This window comes from Juglans microcarpa x Juglans regia, chromosome 3D, assembly GCF_004785595.1.
Source record: "Juglans microcarpa x Juglans regia isolate MS1-56 chromosome 3D, Jm3101_v1.0, whole genome shotgun sequence".
Classification (NCBI taxonomy): Eukaryota; Viridiplantae; Streptophyta; class Magnoliopsida; order Fagales; family Juglandaceae; genus Juglans; species Juglans microcarpa x Juglans regia.
Genome location: NC_054598.1, coordinates 39,737,553 through 39,758,528, shown reverse-complemented (window position 1 = coordinate 39,758,528; position 20,976 = coordinate 39,737,553). Strand labels below are relative to the sequence as shown.

At 39.6% G+C, this 20,976-nt stretch overlaps 1 protein-coding gene and 1 long non-coding RNA gene across 7 annotated transcripts; one reads left to right on the top strand and one right to left on the bottom strand.

Annotated features, from left to right (window-relative positions):
- The first annotated feature begins 1,511 nt into the window (after window positions 1-1,511).
- LOC121255942 lies at window positions 1,512-19,903 on the top strand. 6 transcript variants are annotated; one of them, XM_041156515.1, is made up of 12 exons: window positions 1,512-1,703; window positions 3,658-3,720; window positions 3,966-4,143; window positions 4,587-4,720; window positions 5,150-5,194; window positions 5,280-5,333; window positions 16,657-16,761; window positions 16,853-17,056; window positions 17,150-17,235; window positions 18,257-18,426; window positions 18,499-19,275; window positions 19,359-19,903. In XM_041156515.1, the coding sequence occupies exons 3-12, from the start codon at window positions 3,966-3,968 to the stop codon at window positions 19,631-19,633; spliced, it is 2,028 nt and encodes a 675-aa protein (XP_041012449.1). In that variant the 5' UTR covers window positions 1,512-1,703; window positions 3,658-3,720; the 3' UTR covers window positions 19,634-19,903. The 6 variants fall into 6 exon arrangements, with proteins under 6 accessions (XP_041012449.1, XP_041012445.1, XP_041012443.1 ...); XM_041156511.1 differs by having other exon boundaries at window positions 3,667-3,720; window positions 18,257-19,275; XM_041156509.1 differs by having other exon boundaries at window positions 18,257-19,275.
- On the bottom strand, window positions 13,073-15,472 carry LOC121255943. Its single transcript, XR_005938888.1, has 2 exons — window positions 13,913-15,472; window positions 13,073-13,720 (listed from the first exon to the last, which is right to left on the bottom strand). It is a non-coding gene; the product is annotated as an uncharacterized LOC121255943 (long non-coding RNA).
- Window positions 19,904-20,976: the final 1,073 nt, after the last annotated feature.

The window sequence follows — 20,976 nt, the reverse complement described above, 5'->3', positions numbered from 1 at the left end:
AATGGAGCTTGTGGATTCCTATAGCAGAATGGTGTTATAACATCAGTTGTCACTCTTTAATTGGAGTTTTTCCTTTTGAAACTTTTTATGGTTATTTGCCTCCTAAGTTGTTGCCTTACATTTTAGGAACAATGGCTAATGATGTTGTAGATTAGAAGTTGAAATCAAGGGATCAACTTTCGATCATGTCAAGGGAGAATTTGCAGAAAGTTCAGCAAAGGATGAAGTTGTCTGCTAACAAGAGAATGACTTAGAGGAGTTTTGAGATAGCAGATTGGGTATTTTTTAGGCTTCAACCTTATAGATAGAAGCCAGTCTCCATGAGACATAACCTGAAGCTATCTCCAAGGTTCTATGGGCCTTTTCGAAAAATTGAGAAAATTGGGTCAGTAACATATAAGCTGGACTTGCCTACTTCTTCAAGGCTACACTCAGTTTTTCATGTCTTCTTTAGAAAAGAAGTTAGACCAGCACATTACTCCCCTACCTACGCTGCCTCCACTTGATCCACAATGTCAGATTCAACTTGAGCTTGAGTTGATTTTAGAAGGAAGGATGAAGAAGGTGGGTAACCAAGCAACAACTGAAGTACTGATTAAGTGGTTGGGGCCTCTATTGAAGACAGTTCATGAGAATTGTTGTGGAAACTACGCAACCTTTTATCCACACCTTGTGGGCAATATTCTTTGAATGAGAGGGGAATTGCCAAGACCTTTAAGGGGAGGAGAATGTAAGAGGAATTGAGAAATATGGTTGTTATTTTGGGTTGCTGAAATGAAAGGGTTGTGGGAAGTTTGATGTGTAGCCAACAATATTACTAGATTAAAAGGAGAAAACACAACATTTGATTAAATGAAGTTGTGCGTTTTATATGGGCAATGGTATTAACAGAAGTGGAAGTTCAATGCAATGCTCATTGATATTTAGTGAAACAATGCGTCTTGAAGATGAATGAAATGGAAGCTAAAGGCTTGATGGCTGCATTCTTACTTTCAGTATAATGTCGTTTTAACTCTCTTGTATAGTCTTCTATAAAAGAACTGAACTTACGATACTTGTTTGCTGATTAGAATTATTGAAGATTGATTTCATGTTGGAGGTTAAAAGTTCCTCCAAAACCTTTGCAAGAAGTAATGCAAGGGATTCTTGGTTCATTTTTCTTTCTTGTTTCTTGATTATGTGTTTTGGATTGAGTTCTTGTGCGTCTTTACTATGTTATTGTGTGGATCTTGAAGTAAATTATTTGTTAATAATAATAAATTATTTGTAAATAGTAATAAATAATGATAAATTTAGACTATTTCATTTATCAAAGACAACAAATGGAAGCTTCTGGATTTTTTTACCATGTTTAGAAAAAGACAACCCCATAGTGCTTTCCGAGAGAAACAGTCTGTCATAGGGCCCAACCGTTTATTTGGGCTCAAACGTATTATAGGCCTAGTTTTCTAACACCGCCACGCACGACATACTACCGAATAGAGGGTTGGTTCACCCTTATTTTTTTCCTCTTGCGCGCTGCTTCGTCTTTGGTTCCATCACTATTTTATCTTTTTTTTCTCGGCCGATCAGTTTCTCGGACTTTCTAGGCGATTCCCTTCCCCCCAGACGTTCCCCTGACACTTTCTTTGCCGCCTTTTAGCTCCTCAGATCTCCGAAGGCGAATATTCACTCGCCGCATCGATCTCCACACTTCACCACTGGTGCGTGAAACCGATCACTCCACTCCACTCATCTCTTCTCGCCGATGCTTACGTACACATGTTTCTGCATATATATATAATTATATATTACATACATCGCACACTCATCTTAGATCACGTGCGGCCAAGCCCTAACGAGGTCACTTTCTCTAATTACGCCTATCTTTTTTTTCTGTTTTCGCCTTTAAGTGTGGTTAGCTCAATTTTTACTCTGGTTTTTAGCTTACAAAATGATTAGTGAACACTCGGCTTGAGTAAGGGGTGACGTTTTTTAGGTCCAGCTAAGAGTAGCATTGTGTTTGTGTTTGTGTTTGGACAATGAAAATGAAAGATACAAATTTTTTCGATTTTGATTCCTTCATTTCCCTGGGAACCTAACAGATGCCTAGACTGTAATTTTGGAGATCTGGTGTATTCCTTTGGGTTTTGATATGATTAGCTCTCTTTTTCCCATAAAACTCAATTTCTCGTTTTTCTTGTAAGATTTGTTTTGATTGTTCAATTTTATTGTTTTTGCGGATCAAGCAATAATTGTAGATACTTTTTTTATGGATTAATTTTTTACTACTATTTCTTATATGATATATTTATGATATATTTGTTTTATAGTGGATCTTGGGCTTGTGAGGTTTATAGCTTACAGCCTTACATGATAATGTTGAGAATTCGGGTTTCAATTTTCTACTTATAAGGTTGCCGCAGTATTGGTCACGGCAAAGTTTATATAACATTATTTTTACTTTAGTATTGGCGAGGATAAAATAGCTTATGTTGACTTTTTTCTGTTTATATTCTTGAGGAAATTGCGTTTTCTATTGAAATTAAAGTGCTTATCTAGTCTTCTATTTTTTGTGCCATTATTAAAATCTCATCATCTTAGGATGCTTGGATTTTATTTTATTTTTATATTTTAAAGAACTGTTGTTTGCCCTCTTACTCGTTGTTAAGTGGAGTATATTTGATATTTTAGATATGATTCTTAGGATGCACTTGAGTGGCCTTTGTTCTGGAATGGAGATGGACTGTCTAAACAAAAAATTTAATATCTAGGTGCTGGACCAATGGCTAACTAGACCTATCCTGTATCCTGATTTTGATATCAGTGTCACAAAAATCCTTGTTATGAACATTTGAAATGGTGGATAAAATTATGTTTTAACTTTACCATATAAAAAATCGATATTATATTTTTCGATTTTTTCTGTCAGTGGAATTATTATTACTACGATGATGGTGAAAGCAGTGACTTCAGAAGAGTTTCCACAGTGAATAAGTGTTACGCACTATGAATCGATCTTTTGAAAACATATCAAGTTTGTTACAAATTTGTTACAAATTGATCTAGGATCCTGGACTGTGTCAGTAACTGGGGGACAGGCAGCTAGCTATCTGAAAGAATGTGCGTTAGCGTAATCACAATGTCATAGGCATTCTTTAATGGTAATAACTAAATGATCTGGTAAATTTATCTCTGTCTTTGGAGGGAGAGGAACGAAGGAAGCTTTGAAGATCATGAGTGGTCAATGTATGGGCTTAGATTTTTCTTTTATAACACTTTACTCCATTGGTCCTTTGCAAAAGATTCCAATGGTTTGAATATTCATGAATTCCTTTATGTCCCGTGTCTTGGGCTATGCCTATACCTCATCAATAAAGTCTTTATTTACTGATAAAAAAATCTGGTAAATTGATGTCTCAGGATATGATAATATTTGTACTTTTAATTGGATGTAAACATGAATGTTCTTCTTGTCTAGTCCAGATACTTGATTTTTTTTTTCGTCTTACTATTTCAGGGTTCATAGGTTAGTCTTAGCATATCTCGTGATTGAAATAGAGCATGATTCAATATGTGTGATTGATATATTTTTCAATTTGTGATATCTACTGCCATTGTATGTATCATCTTCGACTGTACGTTTAGATGCATAGTATGGTACTTGTATAATTTAAGTTTTAGCAGTGCTGGATTTATAAAGAAAGAAGGCCCTTGGCAGTGTTGGAAAGGGGGCAAAAGGTCAGTTTAACATTTTTCCTAGATGGTGGCGTTCAAAGCTGGTGACAATTAACAGCATTTCTCTTTTTTCCTTGAAAATGAACATATAGTTGAAAATCACTATTCTGTTTTAGCAGTCATGCCTTTGTTTAGTACTGATAAACAGTCTAGTCAACGGATCCAATTACTGCAGTGTAAAATAATATATATATATATGTATATTGTTCAGTCTTGTAAGCTAGCAGCTTTAAACTTTGTGTGTGTAGATGACAGTTGCAACACTAAAGGCCTCTAGTTCTACAGAATTGATGAAATCAGAGGGAAATGATACTGTAGACACCATCATCAAACAAACAATTGGAAAAGACCCACTTTTGTCTTTCTCAAGGGCCGTGGACAGCCCGGCGCAATGGATCCAATTACTTCATGCTTTGGATCAGCAAGGTACTTGCGATTTGTCAATTGACAAGTTCTTAGATGGGGAGGGGGGTGTGCATTTCCGAAAGCATTTCAGTTACTCTCAGTTAATATGTCTCTCTTACTTATCAAAAAAATATCTCTCTTGGGTTTACTTATTAAAAAATGTTTGTTTGGTTTCTGAAAAATGTTTGTTTGGTTTCTGAGTCAAAAATCTATTTATCACATTAAAAGCGGTGGCCTCCATGTAAAGAAACAAAGGATGCCTCTGAAAATGTGAATTCATTCAAATCAAATACTCTTGTTTCTTTTGCTTGGGCCATTGATCTTGCAACTGCTAAGGCCAATGGTGACTCTAGTTAACGAACTTCATAAGTTGTGTTTAGGATTTTGGGTTATAGCTACCTCAAGGCATTGTTTGATGTCATAGCCATGTATTTTGATTGTATGCCTTCTATTATTTTTGACAGAATTGCAAGGTTGGCCCTTTCCCTCTCTGAAGGTGCAGATGCAGAATTGTGACAAGTGTTCTCGAGAATTCTGTTCACCCATCAACTACAAAAGGCATATACGTGTGCACCACCGGTTGAAAACGCTTGCTAAGGTTTCTTCACTGTCTTACAGTTGTGGTTTTGTGTGTATGCAAATTATCATAAAAAAGGTTAGGAGGGAGGTGGTGGAACCTCTAGCCCTGGCTCCAAGAAGACATCCCTGAGAAGGGTGTACCTGACTGACCCTCTAGAGCTAGGTACAGACCTGCTGAGACACGTGTAATCGGGACTGAATCTAAACATGGACAATAAAGAACCAGCACATTTTATCCTCCTACAGATGTGTTTTATTCGTACAATTCTTTCATTTTTGAATGTTTTCTTATGAACCCTCTTTTTTTTTTTTTTTTTTTTTGGTCTCCCAGGAATCTGGGCATTAACCAATTGTTAGTAATTTTGATGAGCTTCGTCTCATTGTGTATAAATCTTGTTTCTTCATTTTGGTTGTTTCCTCAACTATGCCTGATGTCAAAATCTTGTAGGCTTCTACTAAAGATAGGGACCTGCTGGGAGTGTTTTGGGATAAGGTAATTCATTCTGTTGCCAGTTCTTTATAAGATAAGGTAATACACGTTCTTGGATGTCATGCTTGTGTATTTTTACTGTATGCAGCTCTCTTTGGAAGAGGCAAAGGAAGTTTTGTCATTCAAGAACGTGATATTTGAGGTGAGAAGTCTTTTTTTTTTTTTTTACCTGCATAAGTTATGTCCAAATAGGTTTCTACTTATTATAGAACAATAAGTTATGTCCATGTTGCTTTCCGGCATGCATGCTGTCGTTATACCATACACCATTGTTTTAGTTGGGTTGCACCCTGTGCTTGTGAACAGAAACTAGAGCTACGGGGACATATTCTTCTAGTTTGGAAAAAGGGACATTACAAGTTGATATTAGGGAAAATTTTAGGTATATTATTTCTTCCTTTTCAACCTATCGAAAAAAAATTAGGTTGAGTAATTCTACTCTTAGGCTATTAAGTCTCCAACACCACACACCAGCTGAGCTGGCTTTTTTATTTTTTTTTATTTCAAAACGATTCGTTAGACAACTCCCTCCCTAACCCAACCGAATCCCCTTTCCCTCCCTAACTCAGCCGAATCCAAAAGAACCCAAAAGAACAATTTCATCAAACCAGAAAGTTCCAGAAATTCAAAGAACCCATGTAATCATAACGTCTACGAAGAAAAAAAAATTGCTAAAGTATCCAAATACATCTTGAATACAATAGGAATTTTTTTTTTTTTTGATAAGTAATCAAAGATGTATTAATAAAGATAGCCAAAGTCCAAGTACACAAGATGGTATACAAGAGATAAAACCTATCTTAGGACGAAGTAAGGGAAACTAGAAAGTTGTGAAAATTCAGGCCATTAAAATCTAAAGCAATGGCCCATAGAAATAAAGTATGGAAAAATAGTGTTCTAAGATCCTCCGGGGACCGCTCTTTGTTTTCGAAAGTCCGATCGTTGCGTTCTTGCCATATACACCACATAATACAAATCGGGATCATATTCCACACCGCCTTGATTTGTTGTGCTCCTCTCGGAAGTGTCCAGGTGGCCAATAGATCTACCACTGTTGCAGGCATAACAAAGGCTAACTCTATCCGGCTAAAGGCTTTGACCCACAAGGCTCTAGTAGTCTCGCAATGTAGCAATAGGTGTTCCACTATCTCACCAGATCTCTTGCACATGCAACACCAGTCTAGTATAACTAATCGACGCTTCCTCAAATTGTTGGTAGTTAGAATCTTCCCCAACGCTGCTGTCCAAGTAAAGAAGATCGCTTTCGGAGGCGCCTTATTTCTCCAGATTCTCCTCCACGGGAACGGGGTAGTGGCGGCTTGGGAGAGGGTTTTATAAAAGGATCGAACTGAGAAAATACCCTTACCCGCGGGAGTCCACCATAGCTTATCGACTTGCTGACTATTTGGCTTCACAGAATAAAGAAAGCTGAAAAAAGCCTCAAAGATGTCCACTTCCCAGTCTTGCGTCGCTCTACTAAATGTAACGTTCCACTGCACTTGGTCCCCTGTTTGAAGCATAAGGTCCTCTATCGAAGCTCCCTGGTTGCATGCCAACTGAAAAATAGCTGGAAATGTATCCTTTAGGGCCTCATTCCCACACCATATGTCCCTCCAAAACTTAATGCGAGAATCCCTCCCCAACACCAATTTAGAATGGCTACTAAAATCCCCCCACCCCTTCCTAATGTGTTTCCAAACTCCCACACCTCTAGCCCCTACACCTCTTCAGTACACCATCCCCCCCACATGCTTCCATATTTACAATCAATCACCAGCTTCCATAACGCTTGTCTCGTTATTATACCTCCATAACCACTTCCCAAGCAGGACCCGGTTGAAAGTTCTCAGAATTTTTATACCTAAACCACCAGACGAGAGTGGTGTACACACCTTATCCCAGCTAACTAAGTGGAATTTGAATTCATCCCCTATCCCACCCCATAGGAAATCACGGTACAACTTGTCAATCCGAGCCGCTACCCTAGCAGGCAACTGAAACAAAGATAGGAAGTATGTAGGTAAGTTAGAAAGGGTACTCTTGATAAGAGTCAAACGGCCACCTTTCGATAAATACAATCTTTTCCACTCTACCAATTTCCTTCCTATCTTCTCTATGACTGAATCCCATATGGATGAGGCTCTTGCTGCCGCCCCCAACAACAATCCCAGATAAGTAATAGGAAGAGAGGCTATCTTGCACCCAAGAATACTAGCTAGCTGTCTGGTATTACTCACATTCCCCAATGGCACTAGCTCTGACTTGTCAAAATTCACTTTCAAGCCTGATGCTGTTTCAAAGCATAGTAACAAAGCCTTCAAATCCCTCAACTGGTTTTGATCTGCCTCACAGTATATGAGTGTATCATCTGCAAAAAGTAAATGAGACAAAGTAATAATGCCCCTATTGGGGTCGCCAATCGGAAATCCAGTCACAAACCCATGCGTAACCGCCGCCGATGTCATCCTACTCAAAGCCTCCATAATGATATCAAAGAGAAGTGGGGACAAAGGATCTCCTTACCTTAGACCTCGAGAACTATTGAAGAAGTCGGTAGGACAACCATTAATCAAAATTGAGAATTTGGCTGTAGAAATGCACCAACTAATCCAATTACGCCACCTAGGCCCAAAATCACATCTCCCCAACAGATACAAGAGGAAATCCCAATTTACATGGTGGTATGCCTTCTGAATACAATAGGAATTAGGAAAAAAACAATAGACTTCACAAAATATTTTCTTCTTCTATTAGGTTTCCAGCTTCACGTTAAATCTTATAAAGAAGCTTTAATGTCGACAGTGACCTTTGTTGAGCCAAGAAATGGGGCTAGCGGAGGAGAAGAGCCTCGAGGTCCTTAGAGTTACTTTCGGGAAGGAGAATACGAGAGAGACGTGCGGGAGGTACACTGCATGGTGAGGGACTTGCAGTGGCAGTTGAGGAATTTGCAGAGGGAAGTGGAAAAGGTGTTGAGTATTGTCGGGGATGGAATGGGTCTAGATGAAACGAGGCGTTTAAGGGGTGGAAAGGGGGAGGGGCAGACAAAGGGTGGGCTTTCTCACGTGGGCCCGTATGGGCCAAGACAGGCCCGAGACCCGCATGGAAGATGGAGGCCCAACTTCAAGACCCGAAACATCTGGAGGCCTAGGGCAGTTTCTGCGAAGGGAGGAAGGCAGTCGTCATCGATGTCGCCGCACCATAAACAGGCGGAGGACTTGTCGGAATCCTCATCGCGACAAACTCAGAAGTCGCCGACGAAGGTGTTGATTAATCAGGAGGGTGGGATGTACATGTTGGCGATGAAGCAGACAGAGACAGTCCTAGAAGTGGATCTTCCACCACCACCGAGCGCACTTCCTCTTCCTCCGAGTGCACAGAACGTGCCGATGGGGTGTGGGGGAAGTAGTGAAGGTCCGAAGAGCACCTCTGAGCCATACAACGAAGACGTATTAACGAGGGACAGTGAAAAAGGAGATTCGGCCAGTGAAGATTTATTCCTTTCGGATGAAGAGAATTCCCAGAGGCTTATTCAGGTGTCAAATAACTCTATTGATGAAGTAGGTCTGGAGGAACTATAGGAATTTCAAATTCAAAATCCTCTCCCGTTGAAGTGTCTCTTCCCAGATCAGTCGAATGCTTCAGATTGGGTTTTTAACACAGTAAAAGATATACAGGAAATTGTGGGCTTGAAATGTGAAGGTTACGAGGAGCAGTTCATGGCACTACTCACGGCCATCGAAGCAGGCCATCAACAACAAAAGAAAATAGGATCCAAAAAACAGCGTGAGCTTAGGAGGTTGACATGGTCAATGAACTTTGAAGGTAGCTCTAGTAGGGAAAGGACTAAAGGAAAGGGGCTGACCCTTCCCAAATGAAACCAAAAATAGTATCATGGAATGCCTGCGGTCTAAATGTGCTGAGTAAGAGGCTTCAAGTGAAAAACTTGTTGAGAGAATGGAAGGCGGACATTGTTTGTTTACAGGAGACGAAGTTGAAAGCTATCACCACAAGAATTGTAAGAAGTTTATGGAGCTGCACACATGTGGAGTGGGCATACTTGGCAGCTAATGGGGCCTTAGGAGGTGTTTTGGTGATGTGGGATCAAAGGGTAGTGGAGAAAAAGGAGTAGTTTATTGGGGCATTTTCGGTAGCATGCTCGTTTAAGAGCGTCTCGGATGGATTTTTGTGGGCATTTGCAGGGGTTTATGGTCCAAATTCAGACATTGATCGTAGACTTTTGTGGGATGAATTAGCTGGAGTATACAGTTGGTGGGATCTTCCATGGTGTATTGGTGGAGATTTTAATGTAACAAGATTCCCTAGTGAGAGCTTCGGTAATAGAAGACTACGCCCAGCTATGACTGATTTTTTGGGATGTATTTTTGAGTTGAATCTTGTGGATCTACCTATGGCGGGAGGTTTATGTACGTGGGCTAATAATCAGACTTGGTCTCGACTAGATAGATTCTTAATTTCCCTTGAGTGGGAAAGTCATTTCCCTGAGGTTTGGCAAAAAAGATTGCCTAGATTATGTTCGGATCATTGGCCAATTATGTTGGATTCTGGTGGGATTCAAAGAAGACGTAGGTATTTTAAGTTTGAAAACATGTGGCTGGAAACAGAAGGTTTTGTTGATAGGGTCAACCAGTGGTGGTCATCTTATCATTTTCAGGGCACTCCAAGTTTTATACTGGCGGGGAAATTGAAAGTTTTAAAACAAGATTTAAAATTGTGGAATAGGCAGTCTTTTGGAGACATTGGGGAACAAAAGAAAACCAAGACAAGGGAGATCGCTGAAATGGAAAGGATACAAGAGTCCAGGTCTTTATCACAAGACGAAATGATTAAAAAATTAGAGTTGGTTGCAGATCTTGAGAGGATCATTCTACTAGAAGAGATATCGTGGCGGCAAAAGTCGAGAGCGCTATGGTTGAAGGAAGGAGATAGATGTACTAAGTTTTTTCATAGGGTGGCCAATTCTCACAGAAGATCTAATAATATTGAGATGCTAAAGATAGATGGGGCAGATTGTAAGGATGAGCAGAGAATTAATGATCATGTAGTTGGGTTCTTTGAACAACTACTTACTGAGCATGAGGGTTGGCGACCGAAGCTTGATGGATTAGCTTTCGACTCTATTGGGCCTAGGGATGGTATTCACTTGGAGAGGCCGTTTGAGGAGGGTGAGGTTTTTGAAGTGGTGAGGAAGATGGCCAAAGACAAGGCTCCGGGTCCTGACGGGTTTTCTATGGGTTTTTTTCAAACTTGCTGGGGAATACTAAAAGATGATCTCATGTTGGTGTTCCAGGAGTTTCATGAAGCTGGACATTTCGAGAAATGCCTAAATGCCACATTTCTTGTTTTGATTCCAAAGAGAGTTGGGGCTGAAGAAATTAGGGAGTTCCGACCCATTAGCCTAATAAATGGGGTTTACAAGATCCTTTCTAAGGTACTTGCAAAACGCCTTAGTGAGGTCGTGGGAAAGATAATCTCAAAGCCTCAAAATGCCTTTGTGAAGGATAGACAGATCCTAGATGTTGTCCTTATTGCAAATGAATGTTTGGACAGCAGACTGAAAGCTGGTAGTATTGGGGTCTTATGCAAACTAGACATGGAAAAAGCGTATGACCATGTAAATTGGGAATTCTTACTAGACCTTCTAAGGAGGTGTGGATTTGGGGAAAGATGGAGATCATGGATCCGTTGGTGTATATCTACATCAAAATTTTCAGTTATGATAAATGGAAGTCCAATAGGTTTTTTTTAATGGAAAAATCTTATTGCAAGCAAGTTCGTGCACCAATTCGTGTACCAATATTAATATATAATACATATGTTAACGAAATGATGTGAATTAAAGACGAAAATAATTTTCATGATATAAGAGATTTTCTTCTTCTCTCAAAATTTTTTTTTTTCATTTTTTTTAAATTAAAAAAATTATCGGTACGCGATATGGTGCACGAACTCGCTTGTACCTAGTAAAACTCTTTTTTAATAGTACACGGGGCCTTAGACAAGGAGATCCGTTGTCACCATTACTATTTGTCATTGTAATGGAGGCTTTGAGCAGAATGATCTCAGCCCTGGTTGCAAATGGGTGTCTGAATGGGTATTCAATAGGATCCCCGGGGGGAGGATCAATTAATATTTCACATTTATTGTTTGCAGACGATACTCTTATCTTTTGCGAGGCAGACAACAATCAGATTCGTGTTTTAAAGGCCCTTCTCCTTTGTTTTGAAGCAGTTTCAGGGCTGAAAGTGAACTTGGATAAATTAGAGATGGTGCCTATTGGAGGTGTGCAACGGCTAAGACAATTGGCTAATACTCTGGGTTGTAAGACTGCTTCACTCCCTATGACATACCTTGGTCTTCCATTAGGGTCCGTCTCACGAGCGACTCCTATATGGGATATAGTGATTGAGAAAGTAGAGCGTCGATTAGGAGGATAGAAGAGAATGTATTTGTCAAAAGGTGGTAGAATTACCTTGATAAAGAGTACGTTATCTAACTTACCGACATATTTTCTGTCCTTGTTCCCTATCCCAGCAAGTGTGGCAGTTCGCATTGAGAAACTACATCGAGATTTCCTACGGGGAGGATTGGGGGAAGAGTTTAAATTTCACCTAGTCAGGTGGGAAAATGTTTGTAGACCTATCTCTTCTGGTGGTTTGGGCATTAGAAATTTGAGAATCTTTAATCGGGCATTACTTGAGAAATGGTTGTGGAGATATCATAAAGAACCTGAGGCTTTATGGAAACTGGTGATCGAGAGTAAATATGGAGAATTATGGGGGGGATGGTGTACTAATGAAGTGAGTGGGGCATATGGTGTGGGTTTGTGGAAGCATATAAGAAGAGGATGGGGGGTCTTTTCCAGGCACATAAGATTTTGTCTTGGAAATGGGACTAGGATCAAATTTTGGTATGATAATTGGAGTGGCAATGGGGTTTTAAAGGATCTATTTCCTATTCTTTTTAGGGTGGCAAGTGATAATGATGTCTCTGTGGCAGAAGTTATGGTAATAGTGGGGGAACAAATTCAATGGAACATTAACTTTAGCCGGGCGGCACATGATTGGGAAGTTGATAATTTTGCAGCCCTTTTCAGCCTCTTATATTCGCTCAAACGCAGCAACCATCAAGGTGATAGGTTGTGGTGGATACACACGGGAAAATGTGTATTCTCGGTTCGCTCGTTTTATAAATCTTTATCACAAGAACATCCAACCCAATTCCCTTGGAAAAGGATTTGGAGACACAAGGCGCCCCTCAAAGCAGCGTTTTTTGTGTGGACCGCTTCTTTGGGTAAGATACTCACAACAGATAATTTGAGAAGACGAGGGGTGATCATCGCTGATTGGTGCTGCATGTGCAAGAACGAGGGTGAATCGGTGGATCATCTTCTACTACATTGTGATATAGCTCGAGGGATTTGGAATGAAGTATTCAGAAGATTAGGCTTGGGGTGGGTTATGTCCGAGTCTGTAGTGGAGATGTTGGCTAGTTGGACAGATTTAAGAGGTAACAAACAGATCAAGGCTATATGGAAGATGTTGCCTATTTGTGTCATGTGGTGTTTATGGCAGGAGCGTAACGAACGAACTTTTGAAGACAAAGAAAGATCAATAGAGGAACTAAAGGCTTCCTTGTTTAGAACTCTTTGTACTTGGGCCAATTCCGTTAACTTTAATGGCCAAGATTTCCATGCTTTCCTTATTTCCAATGTTCCTACTTAGCTAGGACATTCTTTGTACTGAACATGGCTTTTGCCTATTCTTTTATTAATTTACTTACAATTATAAAAAAAAAAAAAAAAAGGTTTCCAGCTTCACAAACTCTACACTTCGTTTGCCATAGTTTTTTTTTTTTTTTTGATATGTAAGAGATAAATTTTATTAATGAAAAAGGCCTAAGCTATGTACACAAGAAGTATACAATAGAACACCTAAATACATTCTAAGAGCGATGAACTAAAGACAAGAAGTCATGAATATTATCCCCAACTAAAACAATAGCAGAAAACCAAAGCAATAAGGTATTTAGAAAGAAATTCTTCAGCTCCACCACTGTGCGTTCCTTGTCTTCAAAACAGGGCGCATTCCTTTCCATCCAAGTGCACCACATGATACACAACGGAATCATATTCCATACTGTTGTCACTTGACGACAACCCTGCAATTTCCTCCAACAGCCCATCAAATCCACTACCCTCAAAGGCATTACCCAAGCGACACCAACCCTCCGAAAGATCTCATCCCACAACACACTTGTTACCTCACAATGTAGTAAAAGATGATCCACCGATTCTCTATTCTTTTTGCACATGTAGCACCAATCCATCACAACACATTCTCTCTTCCTCAAATTGTCGGTGGTCAAGATCTTCTCAAGGGCGGCATTTCAAACAAAGAAAGCAACTTTGGAAGGTACATGAGATCTCCAGATGTTCTTCCAAGGGAATGGAGTATGGTCCTGTGTTATCAAAAGGTTATAATACACCTTAACAGTACATAACTTATGATCCTTAGGCTTCGTTTGAATGCTAAACTTCTCTCAACTCATCTTAATCATTATTACAACTTTTTCAAATTCCAACACAAAATATAATAAACATTTCAACTTTTTTAAATTCTAAAATAATAATAATATTAAAAAATAATATTCTAACAATATTTTATCATCTTAACTCAACTTAATTCAACATCCAAACGCAACCTTAGACCTCCACTTCAAGCTATCATGTTGTGCCCTAGTAGTCTCCAAGGAATGTAATAGGCTGAAAAAGTCAGTAACCATATCTAGTTCCCAATTTTGAAAATCCCTATTAAGCAGAATATTCCACTGATGCAAACCATGAGAAAATAACTGAACATCAGCCACTGAAACCTCCCTATTAGCTGCAATACGATATAAAGCCGGAAAAACCCTTTCCAAAGTCTAATCTCCACACCACACTTCTCGCCAAAAACGGATTTGGTTACCCTCACCGGCTACAAAGCGAATATGATTTTTAAAACATATCCACCCCTTCCTTATATACTTCCATAACCTCACTCCATACCCCCCTTTCATTTCGTTGGAACACCATCTGCCCCATGCAATACTATATCTCGCGTCTACAGTTTCCTTCCACAATGCTCCCCCCTCCTGATGATATCTCCAAAGGCATTTCCCCAATAGTGCTTTATTAAAGGTTCTCAAGTTGCAAACACCCAACCCACCATTCACAATTGGAGCACATACCGTCTTCCAACTAACTAGGTGGAATTTCTTCTCCTCCCCTAGGCCTCCCCATAAGAATGCCCTAAAAAGTTTCTCAATCTTATTCGCCATCCCTGCAGGCATAGGAAAAAGAGATAAGAAATATGTGGGTACGTTAGTGAGTGTGCTCTTGATAAGAGTAAGATGCCCCCCTTTTGATAAATACACAATTTTCCATCCCGCCAGCCTTTTCTTTATCTTCTCCACCACCCCATCCCAAATAGCTCTACTCTTGAAAGATGCTCCTAACGGAAGGCCCAAATATTTCATTGGAAAAAAGGAAACCCTGCAATCCAAAAGACTTGCTAGACTGCGGATATTAGAAACCTCACCCACCGGTACCATCTCAGATTTGCTAAGGTTCACCTTAAGCCCTAACACTGCTTCGAAACAAAGTAACAATGCTCTTAGAGTTTGGACCTGACTGCTATCCGCTTAGCAGAATACCAGAGTGTCATCTGCAAAAAGAAGATGTGAGATGATAAATGGGCCACCAGAGCCATTTCCCACCATAAAACCTGATAAAAGACCCCCATCAACAGTAGTCTGCACCATCCTACTCAATGCCTCCATAACGATAACAAATAGAAGAGGAGATAACGGATCTCCCTGTCGCAAACCCCTCGAGCTATCAAAAAAACCAGCAGGAGTGCCATTAACTAAAACTGAGAATCAAGCAGTTGAAATACAATGCCTCATCCAAGAAATTCACCTATTTCCAAAGCCACACCTCTCAAGCAGGTACAAGAGGAATTCTCAATTCATATAATCATAAGCCTTCTCCATGTCCAGCTTGCAGAGAATACCTGGGCTTCCCTCCCGCAATCTAGCATTGAGGCTCTCATTTGCTATGAGCGCCGAATCAAGAATATGTCTCCCACGAATGAAAGCATTCTGAGGCTTGGATATAATATTTTCCAACACTGGACTAAGCTGGTTGGCAAGAACCTTCGAAATAATCTTATAAACACTACTAACCAAACTTATTGGACGAAAATCCTTAATAATTGAAGCCCTGTGTTTCTTGGGAATGAGGCAATAAAAGTCGCATTAAGGGATTTTTCAAACTTCTGAAAAGCATGGAATTCACTGAACGTCTGCCATAGTTACCAAAGGGGAAACCAGAAAACAAACAGCGTAGGTACTCTCTTTTCAATATTCTCTCTCTCAACAAACAGCCGACAAGGATTACCGACCGACGAAAACGATTGTCTGGGATTGCGCTCAGCTTACACAAGTTTTCTCTCGCCAAACTGCTCCATAGTTCTTCATTGTCTTCATTGTCTTTGTTCTGATAGGTGAGCAACACTCAAGAGGAAAAAAAAAAAAACAAGAAATAAGATATAAACTAGAGGAACAACGTTGAGAGCATAATGGATCATTTATGACATATCATAAATTTCCATTTGATTGAGATATCGTTTTCGGTCTCTTTATCCTTCATGGACTTTTAGAGCTCGTGTGTCCGTGAAGTTGGGTCTTCACTAATGAACAGGAACTTATCAGTTGAGGAGTAGAACAAAATTAGGACGAAGAGTTCGGCAAGTTTAGGATGAAAAATGATTTTTTTTCAAAAAAAATATTTTGACATCAAGAAATCACAAGGGGGAGAAGGATTTCTCAAAGGGGATGGGCAACTGGGAATCAAGGGGGAGAGGGGATTTCTTAAATGGGTAGAGAGAGCTAAATGAATCACGAGGGAGAGGGATGAAAGATTTCTCAAATGGCGACTGGGGACTCACGGAGGGGTGTTAGGGATTCACGATTTAACAACTGGACCGGACAATTTCTTAAATTGGGTTTGCCACATCATAAGTGTGTAGTGTCTGATTTCAAAACCGGACTAAGAATAGAATTATTCAATTAGGTTTACTTTAAATTATTTTGTGAGATGACGACTTTCTTCTTCTAAGGGCGTCCTCTTCCTCTAAAAGTTACTTAATTTTAATGTAGTTTACCTGCTAGTAGAATTGACATGTCTGATGAAGTAATTAATTTCCCAAAATCCTTTCTTTCTCATGCTTTCAATATGTAAATCTACTTCTGGCTGATGATTCCTGATTAGTATATTTTCTTATGACAGAAGACTCGTACATTGTGTGGATAATATTTTCTAACTTACAATTCTTAACTAGTTTTGTCCAAGTTTGTTCTCCTTCCACCCAATAATTTGTTCCTAATTGAAATTACCTTTCTAGGGAGTACCAGGGTCTTCAATTGTAAAGTCATTGACAACACTTATTAGGAGACCAGGGGTTGCAACTTTGCCACAAGTTTATTTGAGGGCTGGTTCTGCCCTTTTGGTGAGGGGACATATTTTTCTTGCTTATCAATTTTGATCTTCGCTAGCCATATTTTCTATTCTCTCTTTGTGATATATCTGAATCATTGCAGGATGTTATCCATGCTCGACCTTCTAGATTACCTATGTCATCCTCGGAGTTATTTTGTATCCTTGATGATGCGAGTGAGAAAACATTTCTGTGTGGGACAGCCGACTTGATGCAAAAGTATGTTTTTCATGGGGAAGCTGGGAAGAGTGGCCTTGAAACAAAAAACTTAGTTGCTTGCACCAGCTTCTTGCTGGAACAGAAATTGGTGCTATTCTTTTTTCCTTTTTCTCGTTTCAGCTGTTTGTGATAATCATGTTGTTCTATCATCATGATTAACGTGCTTTTTGTTCTCGATTAGGTCAAAGCATGGCTTGCAGATAAGGATGCAGAGGCTTTAAGGTGCCAGAAGTTACTGGTGGAGGAAGAAGAAGCTGCTCAGAAAAGGTAGATAACATCTTGTACATTTTCAACCTTTTTATGTTCATTTTCAATTTCTTTCTTTCTTTTTTTACCCCTCATTAGTTTCTCATTGAGGTCAGCTTTCAGTTGTTTAGAACAACCTATTCTAGATATCAAACTGAAATTTTTGGATCTTTAAGGGGCAACATAAATACATTATGCTGGGAAAAGGAGCAGAAGAGTTTTTTGGTATAGAAATTGAAAAAAAAAGAAGTTTTTCACTTGCTTCTCTTGTGTTTTATACAACCATGATATTATGTGGTCATAATTTAAATACTTGTTTTTAAGTAAAATAATTTACATGGTTGAATCAAAATATACCCAGAAGGCAATGACCAAGAAAGCACAAAAATGATAGGTATCGACTTCTATGCTAACATAAGAAATACAATGCAATCCTGAAATATATAAGCATCTTCATTATCAAGCAACAGACCATCGTCATTGTCATTTGAAGAAACCTATAAAAAGAAACCGTTGTCATTAGAAGATCTGTAACTATCGTCATATTCCTTGTCTACTTCATTTAACTTAATGGTCCAGACAAACAGTGATGGTTAAAACTGACATTATATTTATTGTTTTCGAAAAACTAGCAAAGCACACTCTTGCCCTTTAAGCTTACTAAAAATAGTGTGCGCTTTTATAAATGCGCTCTGCTTTTTGTAAGAGAAGCATTTCGGCCTTACACTTTAAGCTTGGATTTACAAACAGTGTTTCGAGTAGCATAGGCACAGAACTACAAATTTAATTGAAGTTGCTTGCTGACAGCTTCATCTGAACATAAATACCCTCTCTTTTTAATGGTGAAATTGCTGAGGATCTACAATGTCTTGCAATGTTCCAGTTCCACAGGGTGAAATTTAACTGGTCTTATCTGACTCCTCGTGTTACAGTGACCACTAGTGGGAATTTGGTTTGCAAGTCTGCCTCTTCATGAAAAGAGTATTCTATGGAAATTGAGATTCTTATTCTTTATTAATTTTGGTTCTTGAACTACTTTTAGGAAAGCTGAGCTGTTGGAAAGGAAAAGGAAGAAGAAATTGAGGCAAAAAGAACACAAAGCAAAGGAGCTTAAACATGTGGAAGCAGATGTTAACGAATGCATCAGTAATACTCTGGAGGCACCTATAATGCCAGCTGAAACATCCAGCTTTTTAGCCACATGTGATTCTGGTATGCCCATCCCAGAAATGCTGCCAGATCAAGTTCACTTATCTTCTGAACCATTCGAACTCTCAAATTCAGATGAAGAAGCAGGTCCTGATTCTCGATCTGGGTATGGCTGTGACTGTACTAGTCAGAATGTTGAACGGCAGACAGTGCCGGGAAGTGGTCGCCGGCATGGAGTTGTTGTTCGATGGCAATTGCCCCCAAAATCGCAGAGGGGAGTGCCAAGTGGCTTCCATTCAGGTCAGAATTCTCAAGCATCAAAGCTTGGTGCCATGCAAAAGCTTGGGATCCACCGGGTTTTGAGGACTTCTCCAGTAGCCAACACCAATAAAGTATGGAGTCGAAAACCTAAGCCTGAAAGTGGTGGGGAGGTTTTGAAAGCCAGAGTACAGGAAGAGGAGATAAAGCGACCAGAGCAAAGTAAGACTAATGAGGTTTTGATTGGCTCTATATGTGTTACACTTGGAAATTGTAGCCAAGAGGGTAATAATCTTGCTAGAGCTGGTGAAGATAACCTGTCAGAGCATCAAATACCAAAGAAGGCTGGCATTCAGGAGAAGTCCGCTAAACCTGATTCTCTTCAGAGTGGCACAAATCAATCAACAGTTAAGCTCCGGAGGCCAGTGAGCCAATATGGAAGAAAAGATCCTATGTCTGTTCAGAATGGCAATATTGAATCTGAAGCGGATACAAATGCTGAAAAGGACAATGATCAAAACCCCGAGGAAGTTTGTTTAAGATGCTCTGCTACCGTGGATGATGGTAATGGTGGCGGTAAGAACAGTAATAAATTCTTGGAGGGAAGTGTCTATCCTGGAAGCGCTATGCATGCAAAAGTTTTTCTCGCACAGAGTAAGTTTGTTACTTTAGCTATGCAACTGTGTTTGTGCAGTAAATTGGCTTTGGCCATTAACTGGTTACAATCTCATGTACAGAATGGAAGGAAGCTATAGCAGCCGACCATGTGAAATTGGTTCTTTCCCCGTGTTCTGAACCTCCAGGATGCCCGGAGGCAGGATGTGGGGTAGCGATTCAGTCATCAAATTTCCACAAATGCAGCATTCTTGGCATTGCAAACAACTGGTTGGTTAATGCAGGTGCAGGTGGTTTTGAGTCTTCACCAGCCAGGAGTGTTAGACATAACTACAGGACTAAGTCTGAAAAGGTTATGAACAGAAAGTACATTCCCAAAAAAAGCAATGCAACCTAGTAAGGTGGGAAAAGAGAGGAGATTTGTTTCTTTTACAAATGTGCACAGTTCAACTCACTGTCGTGTTGTTAGCCAGAGGTTCCAGTTTTACAGATGGTCTTCTGTCGGAAAATTGAAAAGAAGTTTTGCCGGAAAATCTTTGTACAATTCCGTCCTTTTTCTGCAGATTTACTAGTGAGGTTTTTTTTTTTAAATTTTTTTTCTTAATAGTCTATTTTTTTGTAATAAATTTGGTGTTTAATTAATTCAAAGGTCAACCCTTTTTGTCTATTTTTCTTTACTCCCTGCAAATTGCCTACGGAACTTACCATGGAAAACACACCTGTCCATGCTTTTCCTTCCTTTCCCATTTAGGAAGGTTGAGTGTTTTTATTTTTTATTTTATTTTTTAATCTTAAGCATGCATTTCAATAAATAGAGGTAAGATATACGAGGAGAGGGTGGGGATCCTTAAAGAACACTCAATTGTAACTACTGTTGGACGGAAAATGTGCAAGGTAGCCCAATTGAAACCAAGTATGTCTCTTAGGCCCAGAGCTAGGAGGGCTTTGGGGAACAGTGGACTGCCAAAAGTGAAGGCCCAAATAAGTGTTCGTTAGGAACTAACCTCGCCCTAGTAAGTGCTGGTTAAGAGCGAACCTCGCCCCGAGATGTTCGTTTATGACGAATCTCGGCCAAAATTGTTCATTAGTGAGGAACTTCACTTTGAAGTGTCTGCTAAAAATGAGTTTGTATCCTAAAACTCCCATTGTAAGGAGAGCACAGTGGAATATCCCAGTGGGTACGAGACAGGGAGGTCCCTAGTCCACGACTCATGACTTCCTCAACAAGCGAGCTAGACAAAAGTGACCTAATGACACATTAAATGAATACAAACATAAAACTTGCTGAACAGACGTAGATCCGATTGACCATAAGCATAGGAAACAAAGGTGGCGGTAGTACCTCCTATCAAGAATAGGTTGAGCATTTAAAGCTATCAATTTCGAGACGGGCATAGCATTGGATGGCTTACCCAGCTCCATGCAAACGTTTGGAAGCCTATAAATACCCACCCAAACGGCCCTGAAGGAAATGTGGGGTGCAATATTCCATCTTTTCTCTTGTTATCTTCATTTTGAATCTTGGTGCCTAAGAGGGTGGATGATCTATTGGTTGGTTGGCAAGGCATTGAGGGTAGTCATAGTATTGTCGCTATCTGGAGGATGATTCTCTTATTCCTAATGTGGTGTTTATGGTTAGAAAAAAAATGGGTGGTGCTTTAAAGATAGAGAATGTTCGTCGGGAAAAATTAGAGTTTTTCTTTTGTACTTTATGTTTTTGGGCGAAGATTAGTGTTTTGA

Bases quoted from the DNA above. Each gene is read 5' to 3' on its own strand.
- LOC121255942 (XM_041156510.1), top strand. From the start codon at position 3,966: ATGACAGTTGCAACACTAAAGGCCTCTAGTTCTACAGAATTGATGAAA. The intron at 4,721-5,149 runs GTTTCTTCACTG...AAAATCTTGTAG, and splicing joins GGTTGAAAACGCTTGCTAAG to GCTTCTACTAAAGATAGGGA. The intron at 5,334-16,656 runs GTGAGAAGTCTT...TTACCTTTCTAG, and splicing joins TCAAGAACGTGATATTTGAG to GGAGTACCAGGGTCTTCAAT.